At 37.1% G+C, this 15809-nt stretch overlaps 2 protein-coding genes across 2 annotated transcripts in view; both read left to right on the top strand.

Moving 5' to 3' along the window:
- SLC13A2 (solute carrier family 13 (sodium-dependent dicarboxylate transporter), member 2) overlaps nt 1-13382 on the top strand; it is a gene marked incomplete at its 5' end in the record, with an annotated part of 41802 nt that extends 28420 nt beyond the window's left edge. The window contains one exon of the mRNA XM_010291621.1: nt 13201-13382. Coding sequence (XP_010289923.1) covers nt 13201-13382 — 182 coding nt within the window. The remainder of the gene's footprint in view (nt 1-13200) is intronic.
- A 718-nt stretch (nt 13383-14100) lies between these two features.
- Nucleotides 14101-15809, top strand: part of FOXN1 (forkhead box N1) — a 20863-nt gene continuing 19154 nt past the window's right edge. The window contains exons 1-2 of the mRNA XM_010291620.1: nt 14101-14247; nt 15136-15639. Of these exons, the coding sequence (XP_010289922.1) occupies nt 14101-14247; nt 15136-15639 (651 nt within the window). The remainder of the gene's footprint in view (nt 14248-15135; nt 15640-15809) is intronic.

The following is a 15809-nucleotide window of genomic DNA, read 5'->3' as shown; positions in this document are numbered from 1 at the left end:
GCTGATACTCTTCTCTCCACTTTAATCTAGCTGACCTGGCATGAACACGGGGAGTTGGACTAGATAATCTGAGGTCCCTTCCAGCCTCAGCTTTCCTGTGACGCTGAATCTTTCCAAGGGTACTTCTGCTATATAGATCTTGTTATGAATTGGAAACAATAGCTTTGAAAACCAGGCACCTTATAGCTCTGCTCTGCAGACTGCCAACCACAGAGAAAAATGGTCTTTGACCGTAGCATAAGATCTGCCATAGGAAGCTACTGTCACCACAAAACAAGTTGACAGAGAAAGCAAAGTATGAGGTTGCTTCCAGTAGCTGACTGGCCTCTTCACCAGCAAAGAATAACTAAGGCTGACAAAAGCTTCTCATATAGAAATTCATTAGATAAAACTAATCCCAAACATAAATCTTCTCCTCAACTATAAAACACGTTCCACACTTCATAACTATTAGCTACTATAATATAAAATTCTGGGTTCAACTGGAAAAAATATTGAATCAGAGGGCATAAATATGTGAATGCAAATGAGAAAGTCTAAAATAATACATATGTTATTTAATTTCAAGACATTACTTCATGAATAAATATCTAAGAAGTCTCCAAACAGCATGCTCTTTGTTCAGGACTCTATTTTCCCTTCCTGATGTTTTTTTCATTCCGCTGAATCTGCAACACTATCTTCTGTTCTGCAGTCCCCCAAAATAGCATAGTATTTTAAATATTTAGTCCTATACTTGTTTAGCCAATCTGAAAAAACTAAAACACTAGAACGAGTGAAAAACTGTATTACACATAGAGGTCTTTAAGAAGAAGGAAAATGTTGAGCTGCTGCTGATATCAATGTTGATATAGATTTGTGGGAGGTTTATAAAATATAAATATACTTTAACACATAAATTCTCTTTCTCTCCTGAAATTACTATTCTGAGGACAGAGTTAGTAATAATATAAAACTGTGCTTCTAGTCCCTTAATGAATATTCTTTATCAGCTGCGCTTTAAGCATTGGAAACAAACACCTATAAAAAGTTTAATTTGCATTATTTTTTATGTATAAGAAAACAGAATGTTTTTTGTAACATGTTTAGTTTTACATCTCTTTCTTTAATGTGGTAATCCCCTTAGATCAGTTAATTATGTTTTATGTATCATTGAAATTTAATATTTTAGGAGAAGAAATGAGCATAGTTTCAACCTCTTTATATTTAGCTACTCCCAAAAATGTAAGATTCCAATTCAATAAAGGAGTAAATGTTTCACACTAAGGGGCGAATTGACAAAATCCCTGTTAGAGGGAGCATGAGTTCCCCAGGAAGAATCTCTTGTGCTTCATAAGCTGCATGACGATATATGTGCATCAAATGCAACATAAGTACAAGGGAAAAATACAGGACTTAAAGGATTCCTGTTTAATTTTACCCTTTTTCTTGTATCTAATTTTCATCTCTATTAAGAATTCTGTAACAGCATCAAGTACGTAGGTATAATTCAATACACTTGCTTAAATGATGCTTCCTCAATGAAACAGAGACTGTTTATTGCAAAACTGTTTCTGCACATACAGTTTTTGGTTGTTTGCTGTTTCTGTGAAATTCCTTTCCTTTATTTCATGGGTGTTGTTACCTCATGTTTTGTGGCAAAGGAAATCTCTATTTTCTAAAGTCACAGGGGTCTTCCTACAAGTGAGAGGTGGGGAAGGCTACTTATTGTGTAACAGAACTGAATTTCTCCTAAAAAAGCTGTGAACTTCACATTTTCTAGTTTTTGTGCTTTATTTAATCTAGTTTTAATTTTTTTTAATATACTTTGCCATAAGATATGAACCATGATTTGGGACAGAAAGAATTAAAAGTGTATTTGTTGTCTCAGGTATCAGTACAGTAGATATGCGTACCCTGAAGGGATCACCTCAGTAGATGGACAGACACACAAACAGATAGAATTTGGAATTTGTTAAGAAACAGTGGAAAGTAAATATGCTATTTTGAATACAAATATAGCTCTTGAAAGAGATCCTCTATTGTTTTAGATATTCATAAAAAGGTCAAAATATTTAAGCGTGGAAAAGACTACTATCATGGTCGCCATTTCTTAGATACTCTATTGATGGAAATTTTTGAGATTTAAGTCCAGAAGAGGTGCACTTAAGCCCCTGAAGAGGGGTATGCATGTCACAAACATGTGCCTTTTATTTTCAGTGGTTTTTGCTGAACACAGAGACCATTAATTACCTAGTACTGCTCTCCTGTTCAGTCAGCTAATGACCGAATAAAAAAAATTAATATAAAAGCACCTCATGTTTCACGAGGCAGATGGACCCGGATGAAAAGTTCATCCTAGATGAACAAATCACGTTCTTTTGCAAAAAGTTTGCATCAAGCATTTAAGTCATGCTGTCTTGAACAATGTGCTTTTGAACAACCAGGAATTAAGAGAACTGGGGAAAGAAACTTAGCTTTGTTTTGCTCTTCTTTTAGAAGAAACAGTTTTCACAAAGCTTGAAGAATTTTCCCGAAAGAGTCAAAATAGTTTAAGATGAAGAATTAAATAAAAATATATATAACTTCAATATAAAATACTTCAAATAAATCAAATAGTTATTCTTGATACTTTTGCTTTTAACAGTAAGGATGCAGTGTTTATGAAACAGGAATAGACTCTAGGAATAAATTAGGATTGGGAAAACAGGTGGGTGTAGCAGAGGAATGAGTACTTCAGAAAGTGGGTGAAGGGGAAGAACCACCACTGGTCACTTTGCAGTGAAGTGGAGAGAAGGTTAATCAGGTGAATGAACTTTGGTGCAATTTAGTCTGTCAGATATGGCCATATTTACAGTTTTTAGAGACTCTTGTGCTGGTCTTATATCTCATAACTGTAAATAGGGATGGTTTTAGCTATGCCTATTCTCTCATAACTTCCCTCATTTTCAGATCTCTTTTTTCTCCCCTAGGAACTTCCTTTGTAGTTATATTAACAGCAGATATTATGTTTTCCAAGGCTTACAAAGAATGAACATAATCCTCCCCACGAAGTTTAATGCCTTCATGCACGACTTCTTGTTTTGTACACCATATTAGATTTTCTTTTCTTTCCCCCTCCCCCCTTCTTTTAGTCTTCCTAATTTCAAGTCACTTGTATCTCATCTTGTTCTCAGCAGTTATTCCTTCCTAAAGGATTAGCGTATTTGTATGTTACTCATTTTGCAAAACAATGTCAGGCCATATTTTCCCATAGGGTTCTTTAATCTCCAAACTGTCCCTCTTTTATTCTTCAGTCTGTCTGGTTGTCTCTTGCTCCTCCTGGTATTCCAAAGACAATGCTTTAAATTACAAAACTCAGTTCTCAACTCGATGCTGTGGTGTGAATGACTTTGTAGTTTTGGGGGCAAGGAGAGAAGAGTGTGGGGATAATCAGGCATTTGCCTTTTTATCTCTTCACCCTAAAATTTTTTCTCTCTCCTTTTTCCCTAACTAGAGTGTTTGTTTCTGCAGGTACGTAGCTATATGTCTCTGGAAATATGTTACCTTTTACACTACAGAGAATTCATGGCATTGAAACGTGAAACATTCTCTGGTTTTATGTGTTTAAAATAGTGTGCAATGCAGTGCGCATGATACTGAAAAAACATCCATCCTGGGTGAAACCAAAGGCCCATCTAGCCCAATATCCTGTTTCCAGCAATGGACAAGACTAAATGCCTGTAGAAAAGCATAGAAACAGCAAACATAGTTTGCAAGTCACAGACCTCTTAAGTCAGAGCTGGTGTCCATCTGTTTAATAAGCCACAATGGATTTTCCTTTCCATGAACTTGTCCAGCCAGCACTTGAATGCATACAAGTTTTTACATCTACAGCACTCTGTGGTAGGGGCTTGCACAGCTCAGCTACACACTGTGTAAAGAACCCCTTCATTTTACTAGTTTTGAATCTCCTTCCTACTAGGCTCATCTGATGCGCTGCAGCTGTTGAATTAGAAAAAGACTGCCTTCAGTGCCTGTTGACCCGCTCCATGACACTTGTGATTTAATACATCTCTTTCATTCTTTCACCATCACCAATCATCTTTTTTTCCAGGCCAAAGCCCACTTACTCATTCCTCATATGGAAGCTGGTACAGACTTCTGATCAGATTTGTGGCCCTTTCCCCAACCTATCCCATACAACTGTCTCCCTTTTGAGATAGGGAGAACCAAACCAGCATGCTGTTCAACATGACAATGCGTCATGGTTTTAAGTTGTGGAAAAAATGTTTAGCTGTCTGTTCTGGTTTTCCCTCACAATTCTTAACATTTGACTTTGCTTTTGTGATTGCTATTATCATTGAGCTGACATCTTCATGGAACCATCCATCATTGCTCTTTCCTGAGTTTTAATGATCAGCTAAATGCCCTTTTTGTTTTGTTTTAAAAAAGGAAGTTAGGATTGCATTTTGGTAAACAATGTTTTTGTGCTTCTCTTTCAGTTTACTTATAAGGTTAAATGCCCCGTCACTGAATTTCATAATGTCTTTTTGCTGTTCCTCCCACTAATCTTCATCATAACTATTCAGAATAACAGTATCACCTGCAAATTTTGTCATGGTGCTTTTCATCTCTTTTTCCAGGTTGTTTGTGAATGCATTAAGCAACACAAAGCCTCAGCAGACCCCTAAAGATCATCCTCAGCACTGGTGACCTCCTTCCTTGTGAAAACTGATCACTCACCTTTACCTTTCATTTTCTATCTTTTAACCAAATACTTATGCATGCAAAGACCTTTTCTGTGGATATCCAGGATCTCAGTGTATATTTAGTTTCCTTAAAACCTTGCAATGAAGCATCTTGTAAAAAACTCTTTCTGGTAACCTAAACAAATTATCACCCCAATTCCCGCAGTATACCTGTTTGAAATACTTTAACATGCTACCCTGTATTGACTGCTGCACATATAAAAATAAAACTTAAGTTTTGTGGACAGAAAGGCTATTACTAGGACTGGAGGGTGGGTTCCCTCCCAAGAATTAAATGCCATTCTCCATTACTTGTTCCTCCATCTTTACTACTTTATATGCAACATTTTTCATGCATACCTAGGAATAGGTGTCAGCAGAATACATCACTCCAAATCAGCTGTGCTTCTACGAGCTAGTTGAATTAGTTACTAGTTGCTAGGTGCATGCTGAAAGACCTTTGATCTTAAGAAGTCAAAGTAGGAGGTTGAGTCTTGGGGGTTTTTTTTGTTTTTTCTATTCAAAGGTTTCCCCAAAAACTAAAGGCTTGAACTAGCGCTGCATTACTTCTGACTGCATACAATTTCTTTTCTCCACTAAGTGTCTTAGAGGTCAGTGTAACCTAGACTGCATAACCCAGACTAAACATATAAAACAAGTACAAACTGTAGTTTGCACTGATTCAGTTTAATTCAATGTAAAACTAACAGAAACTGTTCCAATGAAAACTGTAACTTCCAGCAGCTTTGCCTGCTAACATTAACAACTCAATACAGGTGATAACAGGTGAAATTCCCTTTTGTATACATGTATTGTTGTCAGACATTTCCAAAGCAAAAACTCCAAAGACACTTCAGTTAAATAGTCCCTGAACTTGGTTATCTGTGTCTCTGCTGCTTCTCTACTTAACACATCACTGCTCAGTGAATCAGTCATTCAAAGGTTTTTGTTTTCTGTTTTAACATACTCAGCTTACGACTGTGCAAATAAGATTCCCAAATCCATTCCTCAGATCAAATAAAGGTAATTACAGAGCTTACTGTGGGCGATTCCCAGTGGGAGGGTGGGAGTGGCCACGGGTGGGGCTGCAAGGTGAATACTGTACATGCACAACAGAGAAAATGGGAATGTACCACACCCATCATAAAACATGCTGCCACAGCCAGCAACAGAAACCATTAGGGTGGATCATCATACACACCTTCTCATAAAGACAGAAAGATGGCATGAGATCCCAAGATGAACTCTCAAGTCACAGGGAGATGAGCATGACTCACTGAGAGAGAAAAGGAACGTAAAACAAATTATGAGACTACTGAAGGATCTATGCCATGTGTCCCCCACGATTCCCCTACATGATGTTCCCCAAAGAGGATTAATAGGGTACACCCCATTGCATACAGCCCTTAAGCTATTAATAGGTAATTCGTGGGAACAGCTTATTATTAATCACGTTTATTGCACTAGCACATAAGAAGCAAGGAACAGGGCCACAACATGTTATACATTGGGTACAGAGTAGCTGACAATTCCCAACCCATGTTAGTTATTATATCATTCAGTGGTTCTCACATTTTTTGAAACATGAACCAATCTCATCTCTTAGCATTGCCTTTAAAACCAACTGACATTTGCCTTTCAATTAAAATTTAATGGTGAACTCTAAAAAAAGAGATCTTATAGTACATGTTGTGGATAGCCTGTCAACCACTTTGGAAACCAAGAACGAGAACAGCCAGAGTAGAAGAGAAAGGGATATATTGGAATATATCAAAAGAACTAATAACATGACAAGAGAAAGTAAAGTGACATGGATTTTCATTGCAGGGAAAGGAAAGAAAAGAGGATGGATAAAGGAATACTTAGAAGGAGACAACCTACATAATGATAGGAGAAAGGGACACTGAAGGCAACAAAAGATTATGCGAAACAGGGCTATAAAAAAGGTAAGAGTGAAGCACAGATGCAGGGACTGTAAGGGAGAAGAGCAAAGTGCTAATTCCCTAGCACATTCTCCTAGCTTTCAGCAATCTGCAGTTCATGCCTTTTTGAGACAAATAAGGTACCTCTTTATCTACCATTCAATTTAATGCTATAGCTGCTTTATCTTTGCTTCTTCCTATGACTTTTTTATGTCACATGATTGTACTATAGCTCTACTACACTTGTTGCATCTATACATTGTCACTCCCCAGACCTGCTGCAGAGTAAAACTTTGCTCTGAATTCAGTGCAAAAAATTCAGTTACATACTTGCTATGATCAGCCTGTGAATACGCTATGCCGTTATCTCTTGTGCTGGTTTGACCTGCCAACCAAGTTGGTTATTCATGAAAGAATCACACAGTTTCAGTATCATATTAACTACTTCAACTCTTGGAACTGTGTCTAACTTCATGCTTAGATGTCTAGTATAAAGCAATGAAATTTCATACTCCTCATTCAGGAAACAGCACAATCATTCATCCAGAAAACAGGACAGAGTATGCAAAGGATAAGGTTTTGAAAATTTAGGGAAAGCTAACATCTTTTTTGTTAGGTTAACTGGTGTAGGTGGTAAGACGTATTAGTGTTTATTATGATGAGGAAAAAGGTGCGGGGAAAACCAAGTCCAAATGTCAAGCTCATTCACCTTCTTAGCTAAATTTTTCCATGCTTGGTTTCTGTTCAATGCTGAGTTCCCTTTCTGCTGAGCTAATTATACTGGTTGAATACCTGTGAGGGAGTTTTCTCTATCAAGGGCTTCTCGAATTATGGGTCTGCCCAGTCTACAAGAAATACAGAAGTTCTTTACAATGTTGTTATCTCAGCCATACTGCATGAATTTCTGCCATGTTTTCTATTTCTGCATAAATGAATCCTTTAGCATTAGAGATTAAATACATACCCAAATTTAATAGGATATGCAATGCAGCTGAGGAGAAACCCTATGATCTGCTTTTCTCTTATTTTGAGTGAATTGCTCTGAACTTGGAGAATATCTGCTGGGTAAACATCATGGCATGCCTACATCTTGAACACCACATGTAGTTTTGGCCCTCCCATGCCAGAAAGGCATTAGCAGAACTAAGGAAGTTCAAGGAAGAGCTGCAGGTATAACCAAAGGTCTGGAATGGCTTCAGAATGAGACATGACTAAGCAAGTTTCAGCCCGGGAAAGAGGAAAATATAAAAAAAACATAACAAATCACAAAGTCCTCTGCTGGAACAGCCATGCCCCTCCTTCCTCACAGCTGGTGTTAGAAGTAACAGATGCAGGATAAAATATAAACAGAAAAGAAAAGCTAAAATGTCGATGTAAGGATAGGAACCTGGACTAAAGACCACAATGATAGTAACACTGCATGTATATTGTACTACGCTCAGCCATGTAAAGACACGTCCTGGATCTGCTTCTTAAAATCTTTTTTTCCATACAATAGATTTAGGACAAATGCCTTTTTAAAAAAAAAAAAAAGTTTGTTTATACAGATAGTTGCAGTATTTTATAAATGTGTTCCTATAGCAGATTAAAAACCTGCTGCAAACACTCCACTTTTCTCTCCATCTACCAGGAAGCACCTGGATGTTTTAGAGCTCCTAACCACTCCTGCTTGAGAGCACATCTGGACATGGTGGCAATTACCCCAAGTCTCTATGCAGTACACAGTAATCACTTGGTATTCAGCCTTGCCTACAGGTAGTCCTTAATGAAAAGAAATAAACCCTGATAATTCAGGAATGATCTCATAAGAAATGGCATCCTTCTCTTATGTGAATTCAGTACCTTGATGTATGTAACCCAAAATTTTGGTAGACTTCTTAATGGCCTATGATACTGCAGACCACTACGCTGTCTATGACTCTCAAATTTCTCAGAGAATTGCTAGATCCAGGTTTTTTCTTCTTCATTATTTTTCCATTTGTCATTACAACTTTTGCTATTTCATAATGCCACCATGTTTCTAGCACCCAATTCCCTTCAGTAATATTTGTCTTAACACACAATCTTAACTTACTACTACATGTGGATGTCATCAATCAATTTATGTTCTCTCAAATCTCTAAGGAAAATAATAAAATACATTAAGAGTTAATCCTAAATCCTGAAGTTCCCCACAAGACAACTTGTCCTATTTAGATTTATCAAATTAAGTTCATCATCATTCTAGTCAAGTGTCAGTTCACATAACAAGTCTCAAACCCAAACACACACGGAAATATTCTACTTGAGTAGAATCTACACTTCTTTTGAGTTCTGAAAACCAACTACCTACCTGTAAATTCATTCAGTGTGGTAACATTCAGGTTATTTGTATCACTCTCAGAATAACTACACCATAGGAATTGATTCACATGGAGAGATGTAACATCAGGCAAGCTGTAATGCAGCTGTAGCCAAACTCTCTTTCCTCCTCGACAGCTACTATTAAGAGGGTAGCAAACACATCCCACGTAACATGATGCAGAAAGGGTCTCATGTTGCAAACTTTCTTCACCCATACTAAAGATCATCACTGCTCTGGCCCTGATGAATTAAGCTTATTTTCCATGTGCTCCCACTAAATATGCAAAAGCTATTTCCAGAGATAGCTAAATGTGGGCAGTAACCACTAGCTAACCATGAGAGAATTGAGCTCAGAACCCTTGAATAAGACAGCTAAAATAGTTAAATTAAACAAAAAATCACAAACAGATCTAAATTCAGAAGAGAAGAAAATACAATCCTTAGAAGCTCTGCAAAAGCTATTCAAGTATCCTATAATCAAGGTCCGATACATACTATAAAGAGAAGCAAGAAAGCAGTAAGAAATTGATGTGGCTAAACCAGAGTTTGGTGCTGTGCTGTGCAGATTGAAATCCTGCTCCTGAAAACGTCTTCTAAAAATAGGGGAAGCCTTAGTGACAAGAATGTTAGAGATCAGCAAAGCAATCATAGCTATCACCAACTATGATCCAGCACAACCTTCAGTGTCAATCTGCCAGGATAAGCTTAGAAAGAAGGTCTTGCATTCATTGTAAGCCACAAAAATTTCTGACGCGCATTAATAAATCCCTTTTCTTCTGAAAGTTTCCTATGTAAATAATTACACGTAGAAGTATTCCTGTATACATGGCACTTGTTAGCCACAAAACTTTGGTTGCTTCTACAATGTTTGGAACTTAACATTATTGGGGGGCAGATTGTTAACTATATACTGAAAAGTGGAATTCTAAAACCTGATGTCTTCTCTGATTCCTTTCTCATAAAAGACTTAGGAAAAAAATCCCAAACAGTTACTTCTTTCTAGCATTGGAAAACTTCAGTGTGATTTGGAGAGGAAAAAGATGATTTAGTGTTTTGGGGAGGGGGTAGAGGGGAGAGTAGATCACACAAGCCAGTGTCAAGCAAGGATCAGTGAGCTGCCTAAGGCATGCATGCAGAATGAATTACGAATTGGGGAACATCCAAACACACCTTCCTCTCATGAAAACTGATCTCAGCCCCAAGGGATGGAGAGGGCATTTACAGTAACACACAGCATTTAGAGCAGTTCGGATTGCTTAGACGGCCCAGTGCCGCGCTCTGAAGTGTATCACCGGCAAAATGCCCTCCAATATCCAGAAAAGACACAAAACCAAGAATTGTTTAAACTATGGATTGCTGCCACAGGACTCCAGTCATGCAGAGCTAATAGATCAGCTGCTGCTACCTTGCTTATTCAAATGCTCAGCTGAGGTTACAGTTTCTCACTATTTTCTTTTTTAAAAGATAGTTATCTTATCATAGGAGCCTAGGATTGTCACGCAACATTTACAAAAGTAAAAATGACATGGGCTGGGGAGAAATGCATCTGGGATAATCAGATACCTTTTTCCAAATCAAAGCATCATTGTTTTCTTTAACACGTCCTACATCTAGGCAACCCACAATTTCCTTAAGCTCTCTGTCTCCCAGGAACCGTTTATTGTAAATGATTTATTGTAATCCTGATTATTGACAACCTCCATTGACTGTAATTTCTTCTCTCTTAAAGAGGATTTGTCAGCAAGTGGTCTGATTTCGCTTTGCTAAAATCTATATTAACAATGCAAAGTGGTTTGTTGGGGTTTTTTTGTTATATATTCTTTCTACAAAATAAAGATAGTGTCTCTAAGAGACATTTTAAAAACAAAAAAATGACATTTAAGGAACAGTAACAGCAAAGATTTTTCATGTTAAGATTTTTTATGTTAATTTGACAGTTTCCACTTATCTGTATTCATCATCTGCTGTGATACATATCAGTGAAAAGTAAAGTTGCAAATGGCTTTTGGAACGAGACATTTGGACTCCAATTAAAAATGAGAAAGTCAGAAGTACACGGCCAGAGGTTTTTCTCTCACAGCAAGATATATCCACAGCATGCCATTTCTAGATAAGGATAACTTGGAGAGGCAGTTAGTACTGAGCTGCTGAAGAATGGTGCTGATCTTAAATGAAAACGGAAAACAGCATTGTGATTGTAGACTTGGGATTTTGCCCCATATGGGAGATCCCTCTGAAGTGGATTCTCGACAAAGGCATTAAATAACCACCACTGAATGCAGATTATCAGCTCAACATTGTTTTAGTACGAGGTTGCTTCTTATTTAATATTCAGTAAAACACTTTCATTATGCAGGGCTGAATTTTTATAGTATTAAAATGGCAGTAAGACTCCTCCTTTCCTACCAGCCTCCATGAGACAGCAAAATGAAATTCATAAACAGAACCTGGTAAAAGTCTTGAAGGGGAGGGACAATAATAATTTTGTTTTCTTGGATCTTTTGAATTGACTGTCCAAATAACCATGATAATTCACTTTGTTTTCAGAAAGGACATCTGATTGCCTTCAGTAAGCAGAGTCAGACTTTTCTGATCTGTTGAATTAACCCTTCAGATAATGCTTTTTTTAATCTGGTTCCGTCACAGATCCTAATGGTAAACATAATCAGAACAGAAAAGCTTCAGGCATTATTAAACTCTGCAATCAGACCTTTTTGACTTACCTATTATTTTCATTAATCTGATTTTCTTGAAATCAAGCTCCTCCTTTTTCTTTATTTATGACCATTTGTCAAATGTGTCTTGCAATGCAAAAGTCTCATTAGGCAGGAATTGTAACTGTACAAAAGCTTTTAATAAAATTCTAATGCTCAAGACCACAAACTAGGCAGCTGGGTTGAAAAATTACAGTATAAAAGAGAAGTCAGGCACAGTTTTGTATAACCTGTAGATAGGTGGGAAACCAGCACTAAGAGGGCAGACAGTGGAACACTTACACACACATATATTTCCTAGTTGTCAGTGTTCCCACCTGCTTCTTTCAAGATGAGCATCAGTTAGAAGCGTTTCTCCTTGCCAGCCTCCACTTAAGCTACTGGAAGAAGAATCTGTGCCTAAGACATTTCTGAACTTTATCTAACATCATTTTTTCTTGATATACTACTATAGGTGTCATACTTGATTTCCAAGCCCCATTGTGCTTTATCCCCTCGGGCAGTGCAGTCTTGCTTATCATAAATATAGATTTCTCTTTGAACTATAAAGGCAAAAAAGGTTTTCCACATTTTTAGGTGATATATCTTTGTTAACCAAACCTAACAAACCCCTTAGTTATTTACCTAACAGCCATTTAAACACATGGCACAGACTTTGCAAATTAACTCTTGAAGTAAAGTGGCTTTTTTCCCCCTGACTTGTACACCTGAAATCTAAACTATGAACACAGGACATCTTTACACAGGTACACGCTTGGTGCAGTGTTATGTGCACGACATCAGAAGAGGATACAAGTTCTTCTTCTGTAGTTTTACTGTGTGGTTACAGTGAACAAGGACTGGGAAAAAACATGGTAGAAAACAAAATACCTGAAGATTACATTTGTTCCTCTCAACCCAAAGAACATCATCAGATATGTCTCATATATCCAAAGATCAAAAACTGTGAACTTGAGAGGAGATACAACTAAAAATATAGGTATGGAATGATGAAGTTATTTACATATCTCTGATACATTTAATCATGCAAAACAGAATGAAAAGGCCAGAGTGGTATTAATAAAAAAGCAAAAGTGAAAATATGCCTGTAGTAACCAGCAGTCTAAGTAATGATAGCAAAAAGCCTTTTATTTTATATAGTCCCACTGAAAGCAATTGGGGTGCATTTATATTACAATCTCTCAATAAAGCAATATTGCTTAATTTGCATAACCCCAAAGCAATACATCCTCATTAACTTATGAACCTATTGAAAACAAAATGATGACTTATTTTTATAAAAATTGTGTGGTAAATCCATATAAACTCTGTAGCACATCTTCACTGTAATTGCACCTACAGAACATTTCTTTAAGAGCTAAAAAAATTCAACTGTATTAGGAATTCTTCAGGATGGGTTATTGTCCAGCTGCATATCTAACACTGTCTAGTCATCTGCATGTAAACAAGATGGTTTCTTTTACAGTTTAAATTTTAGAAAACATTTATTGTAATTTGATTTTGTCATAACAGGATTTCTACTTGACGTGGATTTGGTAATGGTTTCACTACTCCAAGATCAATCTAATATTAAATTTTCTTCTTCGGACACTCTGGAAAGGGACCAACAAGACCTCATGAAGACACAGGGGGATTCAGTATCCCCAGTTCAGCAAACTGTGAGTAAGATGGCCCAGTTCTGTTCTCTTTCTTGAGAGGCACAAGACACAATATTCGGCAATTGTTGCTCTAAATCTCAGCATACTTAACTGGTGACAAAGTACATATTGAAAGTTTTATTCTTGAAGAGTAGAAACCTGAGTTATTCTTCTGAGCTAATCTTAAGATCCATGCTAAATTTCCTATTTGATTGCTTAAAAATTCTATTACTTTAAAAACAAAACAGGCAATCAATCTAGCTACGAAACCAGAAAAAATGCTACATTTAAAGCAATTCTCATCCTGTTTCTAAATAAATAAGTGAAAAAGCAGACAAACAGAGAGACATCAGAACCTTTCTTTCTAGTCACTGCCAGCAGACGATATCTTCAAGCACTTCAGAATTCCTTGGGACTTTTTTGGTATAAAATTATCTCTTTCCTGTTGCCTGTATACTCATCATGCTTACCTTTGATAACAAAAGTACAACTGAGAATAATGTTTTTCACCAAACAGCAGCAAAATAATCATTGTCACACTTTTATGAAAATTTCAGGTGGGGAATTGACAGCACTGCCATTCATACAGGTCTATATAACTAAATATAGAAGTTTTTTTAAATTCTTATTTAACAAAAGATAGAATAAACAGATGTATTAGGACTATAAAGGAGAACGAGGAAGTAAGAATTAAGAAGTTACAAACTGAGCAAGTTTGTGTTTATGTGAGAAGCCAAAAGTGTCATGAGGTCAGATTTGCTTTCTGCAGGAATCCATGACAGAACAAAATATTAATAGCTTTGACACACAGACCCATGTACAAATGAATGAAAAAGCTGTGCTGTGTTCCACTCTGCAGAAAGCACTGGCTTTTATGCTAACTTCCCTTTGGGGCTTCTTGGAAACTGGTTCTTCCACAAAGGTACATATTCCTTCACCTGTTCTCCTAAAGGACTGTAAGACCAACTTGGATTTGGAGAGGGAAGGAAGAAAGGGACCACTTGATAATCTGGTCTGACTTTTTGTGTAACACTGAACATTACATCTTCCCCTTCACTGAACACAATAACCTGCTCTTGACTTAAGCATGTCTTCTCAGAAGACATCCAAGTTGTTATTCATCCTTGATGTCAGGGAAAATATGCATAATTTCTAAGCTGAATGTGTTCAGCTTCAGGATCCAGACACCAGTTCTTGTTACGCCTTTCTCTTCTAGATTAAAGAGCACTTTAGTAGCTGTTATTTTCTTCTTGCTAAAGTGCAAAAGGGAAGGGAGGAGATGAGACAGGAAGAAGGTTAAAATGTCTGCCTAAAGCCTACCTGTCTCACAGAATGAGTGTGGCTATGTTAATGAAAGGAAGTGATGTAACTAGCAACATATCTTGCAGCTTGTAACACCATCAGAGAATGAGATCAAGCTTATTTGACTGAACTCGTATATGACAAGACTTGCACTTATCATATTCCTGTCATTTAATCTTTCATCACTTGATCATACATCATCTTTTCCCTGAAATTGTCAGACCAACTAGTCAATAGTTACCTAAGACGTCCTGTTTTTGCAAGCTAGTTGCACAAATTAAGATTACTTCAGTCTTCTCAATGCTTCTATTAATTTACTTTTGAACAGTTTTGGATACCAAGTAACCAGAAAACCCTTCAGATCTTTTAGGGCTTCTCTGCATGCAGGTGGCTAGGACTAGTAATTTTATACTTCTCATCAGTAATGTATTTTTAATGTACTTTTTTGTAAATAATGAAAAATATTTTCTCATACCAATCCTAAATAAATGCCAATAATTCATTGCAGGATAATCCCAATTATAACTGCCAAACATATGAGTCAGACAGCAGGACAGAAAGGAAGAGTTCAGAGTCTTCTCACAGCCCCAGCCCTGCTTCTCCAGCCCAGGATCAAATTCATGGGAGATACCCTACAAGCCAAGGAATTCATTGTGGCAAGAACAAATTTAAAGCGTCTTTCAGTACTGAAAAATTCAGACGGTACAGTTACGAGGAAAGTACTGTAGGAAATTATGACAGGTTTCTCAAGAGCAGCAGAAACCCCTTTCACCCTTACAAGAGACAGATCAGCGAAGATGTCTTCCAGGAAGCACATCAAGCCCTCCCACCAGAAGGTTCACACTTCAAAAATGCTAGAAACATAGATGGTTTTGAGGGTCTACCAGGATCTACAGGTCCTGACGAGTCAGAGTCATTTCCTACACACATTCCGAATATCTCCACAGAACAACCATGGTGTAACAGCCTTCAATACAGCACCACAGGTCAAGATCACAGTTCACAAGTCATGGTCAGTATTTTTTCTAATTTTTTTTTCCTGTTTTCAATGCCAAAAATATACTTTTGGAATTATTTTCTTATCTCTTGATGTGACTACATGGACATTTAGCCTCTTGTCGAGTTGCAGACTAGAGCTCAGAATAGGCATCCATATTTATTTATCAAAGTTCTCTATTTTAT

Source organism: Phaethon lepturus, unplaced genomic scaffold (assembly GCF_000687285.1).
Source record: "Phaethon lepturus isolate BGI_N335 unplaced genomic scaffold, ASM68728v1 scaffold1247, whole genome shotgun sequence".
Lineage (NCBI taxonomy): Eukaryota > Metazoa > Chordata > Aves > Phaethontiformes > Phaethontidae > Phaethon > Phaethon lepturus.
This window is presented reverse-complemented; position numbering and strand designations above follow the sequence as displayed.